The following is a 23,740-nucleotide window of genomic DNA, read 5'->3' as shown; positions in this document are numbered from 1 at the left end:
CACCGTTCTCATGATCATTGCAACTCCACGAGGTGAGATCTTGCATGGAGCCCCAGGCCGAGGGAGATTGACAGTTCTTTTGTGTTTCTTCCATTTGCGAATAATCGCACCAACTGTTGTCACCTTCTCACAAAGCTGCTTGACGATGGTCTTGTAGCCCATTCCAGCCTTGTGTAGGTCTACAATCTTGTCCCTGACATCCTTGGAGAGCTCTTTGGTCTTGGCCATGGTGGAGAGTTTGGAATCTGATTGATTGCTTCTGTGGACCGGTAACAAACTGAGATTAGGAGCACTCCCTTTTAAAAGTGTGCTCCTAATCTCAGCTCGTTGTCTGTATAAAAGACACCTGGGAGCCAGAAATCTTTCTGATCGAGAGGGGGTCAACTACATATTTACCTCATTAATATGCAAATCAATTTATAACATTTTTGATGTGTTTGTCTGGATTTTTTTGTTATTCTGTCTCTCACTGTTCAAATAAACCTGCCATTAAAATTATAGACTGATCATTTCTTTGTCAGTGGGCAAACGTACAAAATCAGCAGGGGATCAAATACTTTTTTCCCTCACTGTATACAATGCTGAAACATCAATCAATGGGCAAGTCAGTGCCACATTTTTTTTTTCATTTGTGCCGGGAAAAAAAATAAAGGAAAAGTTATATTGCTAATAAAGCAGGCTATGGTGTGAAATAGGCGTTTAGATGTACCGTCTCTATTTTATTACTTATCGTTAATGCCATCTTTGGTGTGCTTATCAATGCATGAACACCTTTTTTCCAACTTTTATCAATAAACTAATTTGAACATAGTAGTAATAATAATTGTTTGTCCACACAAAAGTTTTACTGTGTTGTAACCCACATTTTACACTGGTGTTAAATTTGGGTTTTTCTTTAGTCAAAATATTGTAATTCCCCTAGGGGGCGTTATAGTATTGTAGATGATCATAGAATGCTCAATCAGGTGGTGAGTGAGAAACCGCGCCAGTCAGATGCCATCATAAGCTAGCAAGAGTGATATACCATCGAGTTAACCAGAGCGAAAACTGAATTCTATAGTGTTTTGAGTGATATTACTTTTCAAGTTAGTTTTGTTTCAAGACCCTGTGTGCTTATCAAGAACAGTTTGAAGATGTATTAATATTGTCAAAATCATGTACTCCGGTGAGTTACTTAACTTGTTTTCTACTAACATGCTAACTGAGAAAAGCCATTGCACTAGCATGTCTTTAGCAGAGTTTTGTAGAATAATTATATTACTGTCATGTTCATTTTGAGTTTTGTAACTAAAAACCAATTGGAGTTAAATATGTAAATGAGAAAGTGTAGTTTTTAGCTCATATGAAGTGTTAATTATGTCTAGCTACTTGTATTGCTGATGGGGCTAGCTCTTGAGTGATCATTCTAGAATGTGTTGTCATTTTTTTCTCGCTCATGGAACTAAGCTAATTTTATTGAAATGGTGTTTAAATTAGAGATGCTATTATTCCTGTTGTGAATTTTGAAAAATATATATTTTTAAATGGAGATGCTATTGTATGTAAATATGTTGTGCTAAGCTCTTTACTTTACCATTTACCTGATGACATTTGTACAATACTGTTGCTACCAGTTTTTATGGCAGTCATTGTAATGTTTGTATTGAATTGAGAAGTTTTACCACTATGAGATTCTGACTGAGATCCTGTGCTCTCTGCAGATTTTAATGTTTTTATTGGTTGATTCTAAGACCAGAACGAAGGTGATTCAGTGATTTCAAAGAAGAATGGCGAGCTAACCACTAATGACCCATTTGACTCGACTGGCGCATGCAGGCTGCATCACTGTATTTGCTTCTTCAACCCAGCACTTTGAGTGTGCACTTCATTGGATCCATCTTGGATACAGATAAGCACTCCAACCTGCACACACACACACACACACACACACACTACCCGGATAGTAGGCCTACAAATTGAACACACACTGATACTTTTCTATTTGGGACAGAGACTATTTTTACTGTTTATATTTGTGCATTGATGAATTTGTGATTGTGTCTGTAATAAATGTGACATTTTTTAAATCATTTTTAATACAACCCTTGTGCTTGTCAAAGTCAACTACGATAGATTCTAGCCCAGACACTACAGCATAGTGTGATAAGTGTTACATCATTTTGTGGCAAGCTAGCCAGGATAATTGAAAGCAGAGCACATATTTAGCTGGTGTTTTGGGGTTTGGTACAGACATATTTCAGACATTGAAATTATATTTATTTACAAGCAGTGTGGGTAGAGTTACAGCCCACTGACCAGCCCCTAGTTACCTCTTATGACTTAACTACATCTGACAATGACCGTGTCCACACGATAGTGACACCCTCTTACTGAAATTATCTGCTGAGAAGAGGTATGATCAAACCCAGACCACCCCATTCCAGCTACCCCCTCATTCAGACATGAAGTCCACGGTAGGAGGTGAACATCCCCAACCAGGACTGATGTGCAGCTGCATTATGTCATCAACTCACCTGAAGTCCATCGCATTGTGGTAAAGCATGTCATGACGAACAACACCTCCATAACATGGAACCAACTCAAATGGCTACGTTCCTTCTCAGGCAAAGTACCCAAAGCCCCCAATTGAACCTGACTATGAAACATGGTGTCATGTCAAACTGATGTTACAAATACAGCAGTGGAGGGTCCTGGAGATTCTGCTTCCCCTAGACTCGGACCTGGTGAGGCTGTTTGCCTCTGCATCCCCAAGAGCCTATTTGAAGTTACTGGAGTCCGCTTATGGCCTCGGAGGACAGCAATGAAATATATTCCAGATTCCTGAACACCCACCAGAACTCAGGTGAAAGGGTATCTAAACACTTAGAGGCTGCAGGTACTCCTCAGTGCTGCAGTGAAGAGAATGTAAGTGAAACGGGCTGATGCTGACCCTGAGCTGGGGAAACGATTCACACAAGGCTGCTGGGACCACTCCTCATTAGTCTGCGGCTGGACATCAAGACAGAGACACCCACTGACTTTGCAGAGCTCCTCCTATAGTTAAGAATGGAGAGGACACCTCCCAAGTGGTGCAGAGGTCTAACAGGCTGACTACAAAATAAATGTAGAAATCTATTTTATTCAATTATTGCACCCACACTGCTCGCGCGTGCCAACAAGCATCTCCGTTGCCAAGGGCTAAAATCAGTTCTATTTGTGACGCAGTTCGCACTGCAAGTCCTGCCTTTCCCATCTCCCCATTGGTTTATAGAAGCAGCTACACACGTGCCATCTCCTCATTGGTTATACCCACGTGGGTGACTGAAAGACGAACGAGGTCAGTGGCGGAAATGCACCTAATTTATGAAAGTTGCAAATCGCAATATAAAGTCAAGAGAAGAAAAAGCCTAGCAGGAGGAGGGATGTCTAGAAACAATTCAGTTGACTGTTTTATGTGTGGATTAATTGTTGGAGTAGAGGACCTTGTGCGTTTCAGGTAAAACAACAACGCAATGTTTATATCCCAGGACAAATTAACTAGCAAGTGCTAGCTTGCCGTAAATGTTTAATGCTTTTCGACCTCTCTCCAAATTAATGTAATTGGTTCAGAATTGGTTTTTGATATTTTAACCTACATGTCGTGTTCGCATTTGGTGTGGGGGGGGGGGACAAAATACATTTATACACAATGGTGCGCATGCGCGCAGCTGGTTTGGGTTCCGTGTAAGGCACAGCATCACAGTGCTAGAGGCTTCACTCCAGACACGGGTTCGGAGGTTTTGGAAGCCTACGTCTCAGACTGAGAGCATGAGGTTGCTGATTTGAAAATGTAGAGCAGCTGTGAGCCCAGAGCAGCCCAAAAGCCAAGAGCAGGGACTAAGGCACACTACACAACGCTCCGGCCAAAAGCATGGTTTTTGCTTCAGGTGTAGTGAAGATTGGCCGCATATCCAAGATGTGACAACCCCATCAACAAAGTTGTGTCATGAAGTTGGCCTGGGGGGTAGGTTTATGACAGTCATAAATACCTCTTTCCCCCCCCTTTCCCTACCGATGTTACATTTGCAAAACCCTTGGTTAACATAGAGATTCTGGGAACATCAGAAGGTGGGGGGGAATTAACTATATTCTGGTAATCCGAACAATGGAACATATGCGGTGGTACTTAATGAATATGATGTCAGTTCGGTTGTCATCTGAGACATTCTCATCAATGATAAGATGACAAACTCTACAGTGGAAAGTCTAAACATCAGAGTTATCGGATTCACAATGAATTGTTGTTCAATTTAAATGTTTAAATATGAAATTATTTGTGATTGGATGAAATGTGATTTTAGCTTCTAAAATGTGAGATTTGGGTTTTCATAAGATAGGGCTCTGCTCAATCAGTGGCCTGCCCCTGTGAAGGGACATGGGCTATAAATCTTTTCAAACACGCCCTTCTTTACCTTCCTATATGAGCCCTGGACGACAATATAACCTTCTGTTCCGAGGACGTGAGGACGATGGTCCTTTGTCAGAATGGTTCAGATAATAACTACAGAACGAAGCCAGCGTAGACAAAGACACGACAGTTGCTATCGATTAGAAGTAAAGGAGCTACGAGCTAAGCAGTATACATGAAAGTATAAATTACTTTCTTTAAACGGGACAAGGTTTTAGTAGAGGGACATACTGAGCCTGACAACACTGACAAATTCATTGGCTTAGTAGGGCCAAGATGAACGGCTGTCGTCATTATCAAAGGAAACCAGAGCAATTCCCTTCTCGATTCAGGCTTACAAGTGACAACATTCACTAAGTCCTTCCATCCCAGCCTATTCTCCCCCTGGACAACATCAGAGGTTGGCGCTGGAGGTCAAGCTGTGCCCTACTTAGGCTACGTCGAAGTCAACATCCTCTTTCCCGAGAAAATCCCTGGAAAAACCAACACATTAGCCCTAGTCATCCCAACATCCTGTACAAGCATGTACAGCCGACAAAGATGGCAGAGCTCATACCAAGCCAGAGACGAACCCTTACGCGCCACTCCAATAGCCTGTACAGAAGATGCAAGACAACAGCAAAGTGGGGAAAGTCAAATTGCAACGCAAGAAGAGTGTCACTGTTCCAGCAGCACAGAAGATGGTGTTGAATGACTGCTCAAGAAAAGTACCCACTGCTGGTGGAGCCTCCCACTCATGCCAGGTGGTCTGCTCTTCTGTAGCTACATCCTGTCAAGTCCAAGAACGTCAATGTTTAAAGTACCAATCCTACTCAAGAACGAGACTGCTCATGACATCAGTGTGAGCAAACCGCAACATTGCAGAACTCTCCATCCCCTTGTCCCTCGCCTCACTGTCAACACCCAGAAACAAAGCTCAAGAACAGCATCTCACACTCCCACCACTGCTGAGTGCAACACTGAATCTGACAGGTTCTGAGAGCACCATCACTTTCGACAAGCAAGCTGAGCTCCATCCTTGAATTGTTTGCCATGGGTGACCTTGACTATAGTCACACAACTGCAGTCAGGCACCGCATTGGTCTCTAATCCAACTTCAAGCAGAGAGACAGATCCATCCGTCTGACTACCAAGCCGTACGACTTCACCTGAAAGAGCTCTGACGTCAACTACAAGTTGAACAACCAGACCATCAGACGTATTCACCTTACCAAACATAGAGGAAACCTTATCAGCTGTGAATGGCTCGAAGTGATTCTCTGTCATGGACTTGCAGTCAGGACACTATCAAGTTGAAATGGAGGAGCAAGGCAAACACTTCTTTTCACATCCATTGGATTCTGGGGGTTCAACCAGATGCCTCAAGGAGTCACAAATGCACCCAGCACTTTTCAGCATGTCATGGAGAAGTATACTGAAAAAATATATACACTTAAGGTGTTGGTTCCATGTTTCATGAGCTGAAGTAAAAGTTCCCAGAAATGTTCCATACGCAGAAAAAGCTTATTTCTCTCAAATGTTAAACAAACACTCGTTTACAACCCTGTTTGTGAGCATTTTCTCCTTTGCCAAGGTGCACTTTGTGCTGGGGACAATAAAAGGCCACTCTAAAATGTGATGTTTTGTCACACCGCAATGTCAGATGTCTCAAGTTGAGGGAGCGTGCAATTGGCATGCTCACTGCATGAATGGCCACCAGAGCTGTTGCCTGAGCATTTTATGTTCATTTCTTTACCATGAGCCGCCTCAAACGTCATTTTAGAGAATTTGGCAGTACTTCCAACTGGCCTCACAACTGCAGACCACGTGTAACCATGCCAGCCCAGGACCTCCACATCCGGCTTCTTCACCTGCGGGATTGTCTGAGACCAGCCAACCAGACAGCTGATGAAACTGAGTATTTCTGTCTCTAATAAAGCCCTTTTTGTGGGGAAAACTCATTCTGTTTGGCTGGTCCTGGCTCCCCCGGGGGTGGGCCTGACTCCTGAGTGGGTAAGCCTATGTCCACCAATGGCTGTGCCCCTGCCCAGTTGTGAAATCCATGAATAGAGCCTAATAAGTAAGTTAAATTGACTGATTTCCCTATATGAACTGTAACTCAGTAAAATTGTTAAATGTTGCATGTTCTGTTTATTTTTGTTCAGTGTATATATGGGCAGCCTGAACCTGAACGAAGTCCTTGTGTTCCTTGACAACCCCATTGTGTTCTCAGACACGCTCAAAGAATATCAAGAACGGCTGATGCGTGTCTTGAACAGGCTGTGAGAGTTCGGTCTCAAGCTGTCATTTGAAAAGTTCCACTTCTTCAGGAAGTCAGTCTCATACTTGGGCCATATAATTTTTGAGAATGGAATGGAAACGCACCCTGACAAAATCACTGCTCTGACCATGTGTCAAGGCTAAACAACATCAGCGAGCTGAAATCCTTCCTAGGCTTCACTGACTACTACAGGTTTGTCAAGGATTACTCCAAACTCACAAAGCCTCTGAACAACCTGACTGCTGGTTATCTCATAGATGAAAACAAATGTCCCAAGTCATCCTCCAGCACAGATCTTAGGAAACTGTTCAATGAGAAGTGGACTGAAACATGTGAAAGTGCATTCAGATCACTCATTGAGAATCTGACCATTGCTCCAGTCCTAGGGTTTGCAAACACCAAGCAACCCTGCATCCTCAACACTAATGCCAGTTTGCTTGAATTCGGATCAGCTCTGTACCAAGAGCAACAGGGACGAATGAGTCGTCGCTTATGCCAGCTGAGGGCTGTCAAACTGAGAGAAGATACCCCACTCACAAGTTTCTAGCTCTCAAGTGGGCTGTCACTGACAAGTTATTTGACTACCCCACAGTGTTGAATTAACTATCATTACTGACAACAACCCGCTGACGTCTGCCAAGCTCAACGCTGCGGGACAACTGTGGCTAGCCGATCTGTCCAACTTCAACATCCAGTACAGATCTGGCAAGAGGAATCGAAATGCAGACGGTCTGTCCAGAATTCCACACGACCAAGGCTAGACTGACCTCAGCTCCAAAGCTGAAGACTACAAAGTCCAGCAGTTCATTGCTTGATTCATGAAGGAACACCGTGAACCCTGTTCCCAAGAGAAGCTGTGAAAGCTGTGGTTCAGAAACTCTACAGATCTTCAAGCTCAGAAATGTCAGTACTGACTCTCCTGTTGCTGTCCAGTGTCTCTCTTGATCTTCTCCCTGGTTCAAGTACTTTTCCCAAGATGTCACCGCAAGATTGGGCTGCAGAGCAGAGGAATGATCCCACCATCAGTAGAGGGATTACCATAGTCACCACCGGGAAACGTCTGTCCTATCATTAGGCAGCAGGATGAAAGAGCAGAACAGAGACATGGATCAGCCTGACCTTAACAACGGAGTCATTAATGGAAACTGATCAACAGAGGGGACTCAATCTTCCAAAGAAGTACAGAAAAATGGCTCTCGAAGGTCTCAACAATGCAGTTGGTCACACAGGAATCAACAGGACAACGGATCACATCGGCGACTACCCAATCTACGCTGTAGCACCGGAAACTAGGGGGCTGCGAGTCCCTACAGAGATCATTGCGGTGCAATCTGCATTTTTCATGCTGCAGTTGGGAATGTTCAGTCAGATAAACAATTTTGGGGTGAAAATACTTTTGTCCCACAGATTATTTGGAAACGGTAGTCTTTTCTGCTTTGTATGCTTTAGCCTACGCAGCTCTTTGGCGCATTATTCACACACACAATTAGTTGCTTCAAGCTAAGTAGCCTACCTCTCCTAGTTGGGCGTGCAAGATCAAGTGTGCCTGGTATATGTGGAGTCTCAATGAAATAATGTAGGCTGGATATGCGTGGGAGGAGAGTCACGTGGCAGTTATCTTTCCAAGGAAATGTAATTAATTATGATTAGACTATTGTTGGCTACAGTGTCCCTAAGTAAATATTGGTAATGGAAAGAAGTGGAGGGCACTCAACCAATGAGTCGAGGTGCATTTAGAAAATGTGATCCTTGTAAGAAAAATCCGCAATGTGCACATAGGCTACCATGGTGAGTGAGCATTGCACCTTTTCATTTTGAATAAATATTGATTACCCATTTATTTGTTTCTGCCTGCAAATTGTCATCCTTAAAGATGTGATATGTTTTGCATACAGGATATAGCCTCAGAGAAAGTGCAAGTGTCTGCTCTCATCATTCTTGCTGCTTCAAGTTGTCGGCATATGTGCAAGATCAGGTGTGGTCTCAATTAAATAGACTAGGCTATAGCCTATGCTTGGCTATAGATATGATTACAACACCTTTTCCCCCTTAAGAGACTGATAATATTTGACATGCATCCCCAGATCCTCAAAGTTCTACAGCTGCACCATCGAGAGTATCCTGACCGATTCCATCACCGCATGGTATGGCAACTGCTCAGCATCCAATCTGAAGCTGCTACAGAGGGTAGTGCGTAAAGCCCAGTACATCACTGGGGCCAAGCGTCCTGACATCCAGGATCAATATACTAGGCGGTGTCAGAGGAAGGCCCATAAAATTGTAAAAGACGAGTTACCCAAGTCAAAGACTGTTCTCTTTGCTACCGCACGGCAAGCTGTACCGGCGTGCCAAGTCTAGGTTCAAAAGGATCCTTAACAGCTTCTACCCCCAAGCCATAAGACTGCTGAAGAATTCATCAAATGGCCACCCAGACTACTTAAAAAAAAATCACATACGCCCTAAAATAACATTGCGGGACTGCAGTTGGGTTCAGGACCAGTTCATGCGGGTGGGAGTAGGACAGAAAGCCAGCAGGTCTGGTATGAAAATCTGTTGCGGAGAAGAAGCTACACTGCGATCTGCTCTTGCCCTGTGGATTCCTTGCGCCGTCTGCTTAAGTTGAAGAGGACCAAGACCTGGAACAGAGACCCAAACTAACAACTCCTCAGCAAAGTCCAGTATCTGAAGAGGATGATGAGCAGAACAACAATGTGGAAATTACAAAGAGGTGGAGTACTACAACCCTCAGTCTGCTCAGAAAGAGATCAGCTACCCGACAATCCTCATTGTCCATGAAATTCCTCGAGCAAGAGTCAACCCTACTCCAGAAGATGACCATGCTGAGATGAATCCTCTCGAAGAGCTGACTTACATATCCCTAGGTAAAAAGCTTTCTCCCAAGCCCTTGAGTTTACGCATTCCCCCGACATAAGCCAGTTGAATCCGACTTAAGACGTCTAGTACATGCAGGGACGCATGCAGATTCGGAAGGAGAGGATATAACCCAGACAATTTACACCCGTATAGAATTTGGGTATTCCTGATTCAATATATTGTAATTCCCCTAGAGGGCGCTATAGTATTGTATATTATATCATTTATCAGCCCTTGAGTGAGAAGCTAAGTTTGATATGTTTTGTAGATTGGTTTTGTTTCAAGACGGTGTGTTTGTCAAGAACAGTGTTTCAACATGTCTTTTTTTTGTCAAGATCCATGTGGAAACCGGTGAGATACGTAGCTTGTTTTCTACTGCAGTTGCATGGTAACTGAGAAGCCATTGAGCTAGCATGTATTTCCTTCAATCCATCTCATTGAGGACACACTTATTAATTGGATCAATCTTGGTATCTATAAGAGCTCCAACATGCACGTGTTCTACCCGGGTAGTAGGCCTACAAACTGAACACAAAGATACTTTTCAATTTAGGACTGAGACCATTTTTACTGTGTTATTATACTGTATGTGTGTTGATGAATTTGTGTCTATGCAGTAAATGTGCAGTTAAAAAAAAAAAGTTTTAATACAACCCTTGTGCCTGTGTCAAATTCTACTTTCGCGAACCTACAATAGATTCTAGCCCAGACACTACTGCTCCTAGAGAATATTGTTAAGTGTTACCTGAATGAAGTTTCAAATGCATTCTGTTATTAATAAATAATGTACTAGGTATTTTAAACATTTTAATAAAAAACAAACAATTATTAATCAAATATTTAATCGGTCTTCCTGAAATGAAGGGGATAGTGATGCAATCGTTGCAAGAGAGAGGGAATCTGATTTAATTTGTTCTCAATTTGCAGGTCAGACTCAGAATAAATGGAGTTAGTGTTGCTCGGGAGCAGGTTAGTTCTGAATGATTTGTTGCCATAGAAATTTACCTGACTAAAAAGTGAACCACATTTGTATGACTGGTTATCCCGAGTTGAACTCCGAGTTGACCAAAGTTGCCTCGCTAGAGCTCCTTAAACCTGATTTGTAGAATACCCCTCTAGTTACTTATCAAAATTAGCTACCTACCCCTCAGGTGTGGTCCTGAATAGAGGTCGACCGATTAATCGGAATGGCCGATTAATTAGGGCCGATTTCAAGTTTTCATAACAATCGAAAATCTGTATTTTTGGACACCGATTTGGCCGATTTATTTATTACACCATTATTTAATCTTTATTTAACTAGACAAGTCAGTTAAGAACACATTCTTATTTTCAATGACGGCCTAGGAACGGTGGGTTAACTGCCTCGTTCAGGGGCAGAACAACCAATTTTTGTCAACCTTGTCAGCTCGGGGGATTCAATCTTGCAACCTTACAGTTAACTCGTCCAACGCTCTAACCACCTGATTGCACTCCACGAGTAGATTGCCTGTTACGCGAATGCAGTAAGCCAAGGTAAGTTGCTAGCTAGCATTAAACTTATCTTATAAAAAAACAATCATAATCACTAGTTAACTACACATGGTTGATGATATTACTAGTTTATCTAGCGTGTCCTGCGTTGCATATAATCGATGTGGTGCGTATCGTTGGTCCAATGTGTATCTAAACATAAATGCCTTTCTTAAAATCAATACACAGAAGTATATATTTTTAAACCTGCATATTAAGCTAAAATAAAGGTTAGCAGGCAATATTAACCAGGTGAAATTGTCACTTCTCTTGCGTTCATTGCACGCAGAGTTGGGGTATATGCAACAGTTTGGGCCGCCTAATTTGCCAGAATTTTACGTAATTATGACATAACATTGAAGGTTGTGCAATGTAACAGGAATATTTAGACTTATGGATGCCACCCGTTAGATAAAATACAGAACGGTTCCGTATTTCACTGAAAGAATAAACGTCTTGTTTTCGAGATGATAGTTTCCGGATTCGACCATATTAATGACCTAAGGCTTGTATTTCTGTGTGATGTTATAACTAAGTCTATGATTTGATAAAGCAGTCTGACTGAGCGATGGTAGGCAGCAGCAGGCTTGTAAGCATTAATTCAAACAGCACTTTTGTGCGTTTACCAGCAGCTGTTTATGACTTCAAGCCTATCAACTCCCGAGATTAGGCTGGTGTAACCGATGCTCGCTAATAGCGTTTGAAATGTCACTCGCTCTGAGTCTTGGAGTGGTTGTTCCCCTTGCTCTGCATGGGTAACGCTGCTTCGAGGGTGGCTGTTGTCGATGTGTTCCTGGTTTGAGCCCAGGTAGGAGCGAGGAGAGGGACGGAAGCTATACTGTTACACTGGCAATACTAAAGTGCCTATAAGGACATCCAATAGTCAAAGGTTAATGAAATGCAAATGGTATAGAGAGAAATAGTCCTATAATAACTACAACCTAAAACTTCTTACCTGGGAATATTGACGACTGATGTTAAAAGGAACCACCAACTTTCATATGTTCTTAGCAAGGAACTTAAACGTTAGCTTTCTTACATGGCACATATTGCACTTTTACTTTCTTCTCCAACACTTTGTTTTTGCATTATTTAAACCAAATTGAACAGGTTTCATTATTTGAGGCTAAATTGATTTTATTGATGTATTATATTAAGTTAAAATAAGTGTTCATTCAGTATTGTTGTAATTGTCATTATTACAAATAAATGAAAAAAATCTGCCAGTTAATCGGTATCTGCTTTTTTTTTGGTCCTCCAATAATCAGTATCGGTATCGGCGTTGAAAAATCATAATCGGTCGACCTCTAGTCCTGAACATGATTTTTCTTTTGTGGAGAACACTCTTCACCCCCTACTGGGTACAGGACTCTTGGTGGCAGGTGTGGAGGGTCCTGCTGTGTCCCCTTCCCTCAGGCCTGTCTCGACAGTGACAGGAGGGTCCCAGACCCTTCTGCTAAAAACAACCTTCAGCGTGTTTATGTTTTACCTCAGGAATGCTGACAGGCAATAGGTTGTGTGTGTGTATCATCACTCCAGGGGGAGGTGTGTGTGTGTTTTGTATGTTCTCTTGCAGTCGGATGCAATCATTTTGTATTTCAACCTCTTGTTGTTCCATACCCTGCGTGGCTGTGTGTATGTACGTCTGTTTATTGGGCTGATTTGAGACTAGTTTGTTTGTGTATCTCACAGTTTGAGTAATTCTCTACTGCAGCAGATGCAAGTCAGTGTGTGTGGGGGGGGGTGATCGTGTGTTAACTGTGTTTGTTCTCCTGCTCTGCTGTGGGGTGTTATTCCTGATGGCTTGGCGGAATACCAGCTGGCTCTCCGAGGAGGTCCTAAATCCCCGTGTTACTCTACACAGATCTAAACGAACAGAGCCTGTTATTGTTTTCAGTTGAGAGGGATGTTAAGGCAAAGTGTGTCTTCTCTCCTCATGCAAAGTTGCTGGGTTGGTGCACAAGGTTGTGGCTTGTGAGGTACTATCTAGTCGCTTACCCATGACATGAGAGGAAAAATAATAGGATCGAACCATTGCACTGTGTATGCCCGCCCCTCATGTGCTAAGTTGCTGAGTCCGGTGGGTCGACAGGGTGTCGCACTGAGCGGCGCCATCTAATCTCAGGGGGAAACGATGGAGGAAAAGAGGGAGAGAGGCTGAACACAGCAAGAAAAAGGGAAGGGCCTGAAGTCAGCCTGACCTAAACAGCTGTTTGGAAAGGGGGGGGGGGAGTGGAGAAATGAGAGAGGGGAAGAGTACTGTTTGTGCAGCAGGCTGGCAGGGTGAACAGCTAGTGAGAGGGTTGTAAGAGGAGAGGGGGAATGAGAGAGAGAAGGGTGTTTCTTTGAAGGCGGAAAGTGGAGAAAGAGGGCAACCAGAGAAGAGTGTAAGTGCAGAGAGTGAAGGGTCCGTGCATGCTGGGAGGGAAGGGACAACCGCTAGCGAGGGAGAGAGAATGGTGTAAAAGTACAGGCTGACAGAAGAAAGAAGGGTGCAGGAACGGCAAGAGCGACGGCAGGAGGGTGCAAGAGAGCGGGCCCTGTGCTTTCTGAAAGAAGAGGGAGAGACGTGTGGTGAAGGAAAGACGGGGGGCTGGACTGACTGAATGTTGTGACGGTTCCAGTCCTGGCTGAGTAGAGAGAGAGAAAGATCAACTTGGACAGGGGTGTGAGGGCTCACGGGGAGGAAAGGGGTTTTGGGGTGTCAAAGAAGCAAGGAAGGACCCAGCTTCCCTGTACTAGCGTGAAAAGGAGGAAAAGAGTGATTCCCTATTGAAAAAAAAACGAGGGGAGATCCGGACAACTGACTTGTGGATCAAATCTAAAAAAGGAGAAGACAGAACCAGAGGATCAATGGGGTGCATTCACAGTATCCAGCATTGCAGCAGAAAGAGATGCGCTCCGGAACCTGAGGGATCCCCGAAAGTAGCAGTCCACAATATCCCCGTTGAAATCCTACAGCTGGCTGAGGTAAGCGCGGCACTTGTTGACATCTCTGTCTGCAACACTCTAAAAGTGTAACCCTTCTGTGGCTCAGTTGGTAGAGCATGCTACATACGTCAGGGTTGTGGGTTCTATTCACGCTGGGGCCACACATCCAAAGATGTATGCATACAATACTGTTAGTTGTTTTTGGCGCCTGCTGATGTATATCCCCCTCAGGAGACAATATTTTGGGGATGAATAAAAAAAGTACAAAACTTCCAAGTTCTTGATTGATTGTAACGTGAGTGACTCGCCTACTGCTTTTTGGAGTTGTCTGGTGACCCATCATATGTAAACAGAATCAAAATTTCTAGCCAGGACCCGGAGTCTCAGCCCATAAGGTGTCACCTGAAACCTCCCTATGGAAATGGGGCATGTGGATAGTGTCATGATGTGTGATATAACAGAAACACACTCTCAAATGGTTTGGATTGAAATTCAAATCAGTGGTCTCAAAGTCAGATCCTGGAGGCTTAGGAGCGTGTGCAATAATGTGTTTGTTCCAGCCCATGGGTACCACACTTGATCTAACTTATCATAGTCCTCAATCAACACCCTGATTAGTTTAATCTGATATTGTTAGTTCTGGGCTGGAACAAAAACCTAGAGTGCATTTGGAAAGTATTCAGGCCCCTTGACTTTTCCAACATTTTAAATTGCCTTATTCTAAAATTGATTAATTAAAAAAATGTCCTCAATCTACACACAATACACCATAATGACAAAGCGAAAACAGGTTTTTAGAAATGTTGCTAGTGTATTACAAATATAAAACATCTTATTTACATAAGTATTCAGACCCTTTGCTATGAGACTTAAAATTGAGCTCAGGTGCATCCTGTTTTCCATTGATCATTCTTGAGCTGTTTCTACAACTTGATGGAAGTCCACCTGTGGTAAATTCAATTAGGTCCCAGTGTTGACAGTGCATATCAGAGCAAAAACCAAGCCATGAGGTCAAAGGAATTGTCCATAGAGCTCCGAGACAGGATTGTGTCAAGGCACAGATCCCCAAAAACAGTGGCCTCCATCATTCTTAAATGGAAGAAGTTTAGAATCGCCAAGACTCTTCCTAGAGCTGGCCCAGCCAGAACCCGGACTTGAACAAGATCAAACATCTCTGGAGAGACCTGAAAATAGCTGTGCAGTGACACTCCCCATCCAACCTGACAGCTCTTGATAGGATCTGCAGAGAAGAATGGGAGAAACTCCCCAAATACAGTGTGCCAAGCTTGTAGCGTCATACCCAAGAAGACTCGAGGCTGTACACGCTGCCAAAGGTGCTTCAAAGTTCTTAGTAAAATGTTCTACTTATGTAAATGCTTTATCGTTATGGGGTACTGTGTGTAGATGGATTAAACATAGAAAAATATATTTAATCAGTTTTTTGAATAACGCTGTAACATAATGTGGAAAAAGTGAAGGTCTGAATACTGTACACCTGTTGGCCTAAAAAAACAGCAACAGTTCTACACCATAGACACTATGATCCTAGTTTGGCAGAGGTCTGGTACATTCTACCTGGTCACCTCAATCAATACCCTCTGCTGACTTCCGACCAACTGGACGTTCCAGTTTTCAGTCAAAATGGAAAGACAGCCTGTGACGTGACTTTTAGACGTTAACAATGGCGACACTCCATCTTAACATTTACATTACATTTACATTTAACTCCTCCTCCACATTTACTGGATTGGTTGAACAGTGCAGAAGAGAACCTCCCCCACGTTTTTTCGTGATGATATAACATTTTAAAATGCAATTTCGGGGAAAGATTACAACTTTGGAAGCAACTACTTGTCCACACCAAAGAGGATGGTCTCAGCTTTCTGTAGGTATAATTTATAATTTCTCAACAATCAATAAGCTCAAAGCACACTTTTTTTTTTTTTTTTTACAATCAAGATCTTTGAAATGGCTTAGAAATGTGGAGGATGAAAATGTGCATCGGTCAATGAAAGTGGCCTCATTGCAACGTTTTTTTGTTTTGTTTTTGTATGACACTACATTTACTGTTAGATTTATACATGGCTACTAGCAGTAGGTGTTATATTTAGAGTTAGTGATCTAGCTACTATGTTTTGAGTTGGCACTTCCTCAGGTGGTGAATTGGCACAAATTCTGGAGCCCTATTGTGACAGTAAAATAGAACTAATATGGCCTGATGTGGTGTTCTGCCCCTGAGCAATGTGGATTAAGGCACCCTGCACCGCTCTGATTCAGAGGGGTTGGGTTAAATGCAGAAGGCGCATTCAGTTGTACAACTGACGAGGTATCCCCCTTTCCCTTTTTAATTGTCAACCCAAAATTCATGACAACCCTGGATTAGGTTGTTTATCAAAATATATTTGAATCTTGCATTTCTGCTTGGACATGTTAGATGTAAAAATGTCTTTATTGAATCTCCGTAGTCTATTGCACTTCTTAATAAAGCATTGAATTACTTTATAAAATTATTAGGTCTACTCAAATTGTTTGTTGTGTGACGCTGTGCACATTTGCGGGGTGGGTGATTGCCACCAAATCATGGGCTGGTGCCACCAACTGCAAAGGTTAGAGCCACCAGGGAAAAATGTGTGTTTAGTCAAAGGTATTAAAGTATCCCCAGTATTCGCCGCACGCAATGTCAGTAGTCCCATTTAGTTCACTTTCAGATGGGGTCATATACCGGTCAGGATTAGAGGTCAAGAGAGAGAGCGGGGGATGATAGTTGGAGGGGATCGAAGGGGGTTAATCATGTCTGTTCCCTGGTGATCAAAGTTGAAGGGGAAGTGGTGTCCGTTACTCTCCTATGCGTCGTGTCGTCTGCATGTCTGCTGTAGCCGTATTTAGGAGCGGCCACATTGCAACATGGCTCCAAGTGTGTCTTTACTAGTCTGTTCCAAAAATGTGAAGTGCATGTATGTACGATTTCTTTACATGATTAAGGCCCGTGTCATAAATCAGAATTCAATCATTGAATTCGATCATCTGTGTGAGTGCTGTTCTATTGTTTTTGTTTTCCTGATAGCAGTACAGTGAAAATACTATGGTATGAGGGTGTGGTTGTGACAGTTGACCAGCTCAGCTGCGCGTGCTGTTAATACTTGTATCAATACCTGGCTGATGCTCTACAGCCCTCAAATTCAAATCTGGACCTTGATGCCAGTTCAAATGCCTTGCTTTTATTCTTCCCCTCTAATCAGGGACGGATTTAGACTTGGGACACCAGGTGGGTACAGCTAATTATCAGGTAGAACAGAGAAGCAGCAGTATACCCCTGCCCTAGAGAAAGAAACATTGGCATGGGTTTATACATGCATCATTTGTTTGTATAATCATTTGTTTGTATAATGTGTCATGTTTGTTGGCAAAGTTGACATTGCTTTACTCCAATCCGCAGGTATTGCATTGTGTCCAATGCACATTGCTCTCTTGAATGCCATTGACATTTTTCTTTTGGTGCCATGCGTATTTAACCCCAGCCAAAAATACGGTGCTCGTTGACCAGGCGGATTCACACGCGCGCGTGTTCCTGTACCTATTCTGGGAGTTTCATGGCTCTTTTCGAGGTGTCACTCTTCTGCTCATGGAATGTGGGGATATAAATACACATCGTAGGGTCATACCTCTGGTTTCCCCACCTGCTCCTGTCCCTTCCGTGTGTGTTACCCAAAGCCAGGACCCATACTTCAGCATGTCGTCAGCAACAGGCTGTCACTGAGAACACACACACACACTTTGTGGAAAGGGGAGTCTCTGGTAGTGTATTTGGAGAGGTTTATGTAGGCCTGTGTGTGCATATGGTGTGTGACGACAGTGTAGCGTAGTATGTGTGCTGCAGTGTGTTTGTGTGCATATGCAAGAGTAAATATCCAAGTGTGTGTGGGAGAGATGTGGATGCTGGCTTGCTGTTCACACACCAAAAAAAAACACTTCTACCAGGAGGTAATAAGGACATCCACTATGTATGAATCACTGGCACCAGCCACTCCTCTCCCATCTCCATATTAGAGGCTGTGTGCTTTGAGGCTGTAATGGTTGGGGATGCCTTGGGAATGAGCTAGCCTTTGGCTGGAGTATGACGAAAGGGGTGGGGTGCTCAAATCCAGAAATTTCACAAACAGTCATGCAAGTCTACTGGGACAACTGGGGTGTACAGTTCCTATAGAAAGTATTCACATCCCTTCACTTTTTCCACATGTTGTGTTACAAGGTGGAATTGAATTGTCTTTCTGTGTCAACGATCTACACAAAACACAAAAAACTCTCTCAAAGTGGAAGAAAATGTTGAAATTAAATTTAAAGCTACTCTTGATTGCATATATATTCAAACACACTACGTTGACATGCCCACACAAAACCCTCACATATTTGCATACACTACATACGCACACAAACATACGAATACACTCACATAAATACACTCATTGTCACTAGTGCTGCATTCCTTATTCAACTCTTAATATTAGCAATCCTGATGCATAGTCACTTTAACCTGCCTTCATGTACATATCTAGCTCAAATACCTCGTACCATGCACATTGATCTGGTACTGGTACTCCCTGTATAGAGCTACATTCTTATGTATTTTATTTCTCTCTTGTTACTATTTCATTTTTTAAACTCTGCATTGTTGCTTTGGGCTCGTAGGCTAGCTTTTCACTGGGAAGTCTTCAGCAGAATTTGGCGAGTGTGACATACGATTTGATTGGAACCACATTCACGAAAGGCCCTAATTGTACTCTTTTGCGGGTGATTCAATACATCTTCCTCATGCAAAACCAGTCAAATCGATCAATATAATTGAAAGGTTTGAATCCCATGGAGAGAGGTTTTCTCTACATTGTTTGGTATGCAATGTGGCTTCTCTGGTTCTCTTCTCCTTTCTCACCACTAGGTGCCGCTATTGTCTAATATTTTGTACTTGTAGTCTTGTGGAAAACAGTGACATGACGTGCAGAGATGATAGATATAGTGTGAATAATTGATTGTATTTTTTATGTTTTAAAAATGTACACGATGAATGCGGTAATATTATTCACATTGGTTCATATAAATCTACATCGTCAATCAAACACATTTTTGGCAACTCCCTTATTAGTATGACCTGGCCAATAGATTTAGTCAAATCTGTAAAACAATCCTCTGGGGTTTTTTGTGGCCCTAAATCCACCTACGTCGGGAATAGATCTGAAAGAGGATGAGTAATGACAAGACGAATATTTGACACTGAGGTAAAGTTTGTTTTATAGTCGGACATTCAACATACCATTCGCCAGACATTCGCCAAAAGCCATTTACAAATGTAAAAATCAATAACTAATTCATCGTTTGTCACAGAATCATTAAACTAGATATGATTTATTCTATAAATGTCTAGCATACTTTTACAACCTTTATTTTGAGCACAAATTCCAGTTTTGATTTGATAGAAATACATAACATCTATAAAATACCTTTGTTTTGAGTTAACATTAGTTTTGATTTGATAGAAAGACATCGCTTTTAAGATGCCATTTAAAGCCGTATAAATCAATAACTAATTCACTGTCACAATCATCATACTAGGTATGATTTATTCTATACATTTTAGTATACTTTTTAAAACCTTTGTTTTTGAGTAAAAATTCTACTTTTGACTTGATAGAAATACATCACGTCTGTAAAATGTCATTTAAAGATCTATAACATTTTCACTGATTAGGACATTCTCATCAAACTAGGTATTATTTATTCTATAAATGTCTGGTATACTTTTACAACCTTTGCTTTGAGCAGAAATTCCCGTTTTGATTTGATAGAAATACATCAAATATAAAAATGTTGCATTGAAAGATGAAGAAATCAATATCTAATTCAGTGATTGTCGCAGAAAAAGTGAAAATATGCATTTATTTGCAATAACTTTAAAGAAATGTTCATTTGAAGTGCAATTTGTTCTATACGAAGTTAGACAATGTTTACATAAAGTTGTACAATGTTTACAATCTTAAATTGTATGCCAAATCAATGTTTCATTTTTAGTGCAACAGTTCCACCTTTTAAAGTAGTTACAAGGCACCACAGTCATTGATTTATACGTCTCTAATTTAACAGCAAAGAGACCCCTTCCTATCATTTTCTATTTTGGCTTTGTTGAAGTCCTTTGTCATCCCCAGACAAGCTGAGCGGTACCATCTCCTGAGGTAATAGATTCAACACTTACAGCCAAAATGCTTAATACCCCGCGTATTCCTAGAACACATTCTGGAAAGTCTATAGATTCAGTGGTCCCTTTATTAGGTACAACCCCCTTTGCATCTGGAACAGCGTGAATTCAAAATTGTTGATGAAACTGGGAAAGGAGATGGACTGTTCGAGTTAAGTCCAGTTGGAGTTTATTACAGTCAGTACAAGTTTTGGAACTTTTTTTTTTTGCATTCTAAAGTTCAAACAGTAACAGAATACCTGAATACTTCTCTGCATGCTTTAGTGTCTAGCAAGCCAAGACCACGGGACTTGGTGTATATAGGAGCAATGTATTTTTGTGAATAGGGTGGTGAACCTAATAAAGTGTCAACTGAGTGTAGATATCACAAACAACTCATTTTGAGCAGTGTCTGTCTATTATACGTTTGATCAATGGATATAATGGTCAATCTGATCCCCAAGGTCCTCATAGGCTCACTTGGATATATAGAGTTGGAGGTAAATAAATAAAAAAAAATATGAAACTAGGACATTAAAACACTGGAAGAATTATTTCATCCACATCCATTCACATAAAATATGTATTTTAAAGTATCAATACCCTTCTAAGACCACTGTCTTTCTGGACGTTTTAAAAGGTTTGTAAATAGTTATTTCTGTAAGGAATGTGAATTGAAAGGGATATGGTAATACCTATGTAGATGATGTCGTTTCTCCACTGGTATAATGTGTGGTAGTTGCACACCTCCCTGCTGAATTATGTAGAGCTGATTTGGGCCAGTTTATATTTGTTTTAATTATCTTTTGTGAAAAAACAAATTTTCACGTAGGCTTTGTGTTAGCAGTTTAAGAGAGAAAGAGAGCAAATAGCATAGTGACAGCCTGGTGGAAGTCCTATTTTTTAATGGTTAGTGCCAGTAGATTGCAGAGGGGTTCACATACAGTTCAGAGGCAAATCATAATGTATACATTACATTTACATTTAAGTCATTTAGCAGACGCTCTTATCCAGAGCGACTTACAAATTGGAACATTTAGCCCAAAAACAAAACATGTACTTTTTTTGTTATCCACCCTCTGGTATCTTTCAATACCCATGCTAATATATACAGTATATTTAAGTACACTACCGTTCAAAAGTTTGGGGTCACTTTGAAATGTCCTTGTTTTTGAAAGAAAATCATTTTTTTGTCCATTTAAAAAAAACATCAAATTGATCATAAATACAGTGTAGACATTGTTAATGACTATTGTAGCTGGAAACGGCAGATTTTTTTTTTCATGGAATATCTGCATAGGTGTACAGAGGCCCATTATCAGCAACCATCACTCCTGTGTTCCATTGGCATGTTGTGTTAGCTAATCCAAGTTCATCATTTTAAAAGGCTAATTGATCATTAGAAAACACTTGTTGTTCTGATTTAAAGAAGCAATACAACTGGCCTTCTTTAGACTAGATGAGTATCTGGAGCATCAGCATTTGTGGGTTCGATTACAGGAAAGAGGAGTGGGAGGCCCCGGTACACAACTGAGCAAGAGGACAAGTACATTAGTGTCTCGTTTGAGAAACAGACGCCTCACAAGTCCTCAACTGGCAGCTTCATTAAATAGTACCCGCAAAACACCAATCTCAACTTCAACAGTGAAGAGGCGACTCCGGGATGCTGGCCTTCTAGGCAGAGTTGCAAAGAAAAAGCCATATCTCAGACTGGCCAATAAAAATAAAAGATTAAGATGGGCAAAAGACCACAGACATGGATTTTTCTTTTCAACTCTGCCTAGAAGGCCAGCATCCCGGAGTCGCATCTTCACTGTTGACGTTGAGACTGGTGTTTTGCAGGTGCTATAGTAATTGTGCACCGGGGCCTCCCACTCCTTCTATTCTAGTTCGAGCCAGTTTGCGATGTTCTGTGAAGGGAGTAGTACACAGCATTGTACGAGATCTTCCGTTTCTTGGCAATTTCATGCATGGAATAGCCTTCATTTCTCAGAACAAGGATAGACTGATGAGTTTCAGAAGAAAGGTATTTGTTTCTGGCCATTTTGAGCCTGTAATCGAACCCACAAATGCTGATGCTCCAGATACTCAACTCGTCTAAAGAAGGCCAGTTTTATTGCTTCTTTAATCAGAACAGTTTTCAGCTGTGTTAACATAATTACAAAAGGGTTTTCTAATGATCAACTAGCCTTATAAAATGATAAACTTGGATTAGCTAACAACGTGCCATTGGAAAACAGGAGTGGTGGTTGCTCATAATGGTCCTCTGTATGCCTATGTACAGTGCCTTGTGAAAGTATTCGGCCCCCTTGAACTTTGCGACATTTTGCCACATTTCAGGCTTCAAACAAAGATATAAAACTGTATTTTTTTGTGAAGAATCAACAACAAGTGGGACACAATCATGAAGTGGAACGACATTTATTGGATATTTCAAACTTTTTTAACAAATCAAAAACTGAAAAATTGGGCGTGCAAAATTATTCAGCCCCTTTACTTTCAGTGCAGCAAACTCTCTCTAGAAGTTCAGTGAGGATCTCTGAATGATCCAATGTTGACCTAAAATGACTAATGATGATAAATACAATCCACCTGTGTGTAATCAAGTCTCCGTATAAATGCACCTGCACTGTGATAGTCTCAGAGGTCCGTTAAAAGCACAGAGAGCAACAATGCAAAACGTTATGTTTGGCGTAAAAGCAACACAGCTCATCACACTGAACACCCTATCCCCACTGTCAAACATGGTGGTGGCAGCATCATGGTTTGGGCCTGCTTTTCTTCAGCAGGCACAGGGAAGATGGTTAAAATTGATGGGAAGATGTATGGAGCCAAATACAGGACCATTCTGGAAGAAAACCTGATGGAGTCTGCAAAAGACCTGAGACTGGGACGGAGATTTGTCTTCCAACAAGACAATGATCCAAAACATAAAGCAAAATCTACAATGGAATGGCTCAAAAATAAACATATCCAGGTGTTAGAATGGCCAAGTCAAAGTCCAGACCTGAATCCAATCGAGAATCTGTGGAAAGAACTGAAAACTACTGTTCACAAATGCTCTCCATCCAACCTCACTGACCTCGAGCTGTTTGCAAGGAGGAATGGGAAAAAATTTCAGTCTCTCGATGTGCAAAACTGATAGAGACATACCCCAAGCGACTTACAGCTGTAATCGCAGCAAAATGTGGTGCTACAAAGTATTAACTTAAGGGGGCTGAATAATTTTGCACGCCCAATTTTTCAGTTTTTGATTTGTTAAAAAAGTTTGAAATATCCAATAAATGTCGTTCCACTTCATGATTGTGTCCCACTTGTTGTTGATTCTTCACAAAAAAATACAGTTTTATATCTTTGTTTGAAGCCTGAAATGTGGCAAAAGGTCGCAAAGTTCAAGGGGGCCGAATACTTTCGCAGGGCACTGTAGATATCCCAATAAAAATCAGCTACAATAGTGATTTACAACAATGTCTACACTGTATTTCTGATCCATTTGATGTTATTATAATGGACA

The 23,740-nt window shown here is 41.6% G+C and overlaps 1 protein-coding gene across 1 annotated transcript in view; it reads left to right on the top strand.

Moving 5' to 3' along the window:
• The first annotated feature begins 13,349 nt into the window (after positions 1-13,349).
• The window catches only part of LOC135539610 (tensin-2-like), an 80,540-nt gene continuing 70,149 nt past the window's right edge, over positions 13,350-23,740 (top strand). The window contains exon 1 of the mRNA XM_064965590.1: positions 13,350-14,042. Coding sequence (XP_064821662.1) covers positions 13,926-14,042 — 117 coding nt within the window. The 5' untranslated portion in view covers positions 13,350-13,925. The remainder of the gene's footprint in view (positions 14,043-23,740) is intronic.

The sequence above is a fragment of the Oncorhynchus masou genome, chromosome 5 (genome assembly GCF_036934945.1).
Source record: "Oncorhynchus masou masou isolate Uvic2021 chromosome 5, UVic_Omas_1.1, whole genome shotgun sequence".
NCBI classification, from domain to species: domain Eukaryota; kingdom Metazoa; phylum Chordata; class Actinopteri; order Salmoniformes; family Salmonidae; genus Oncorhynchus; species Oncorhynchus masou.
This window is presented reverse-complemented; position numbering and strand designations above follow the sequence as displayed.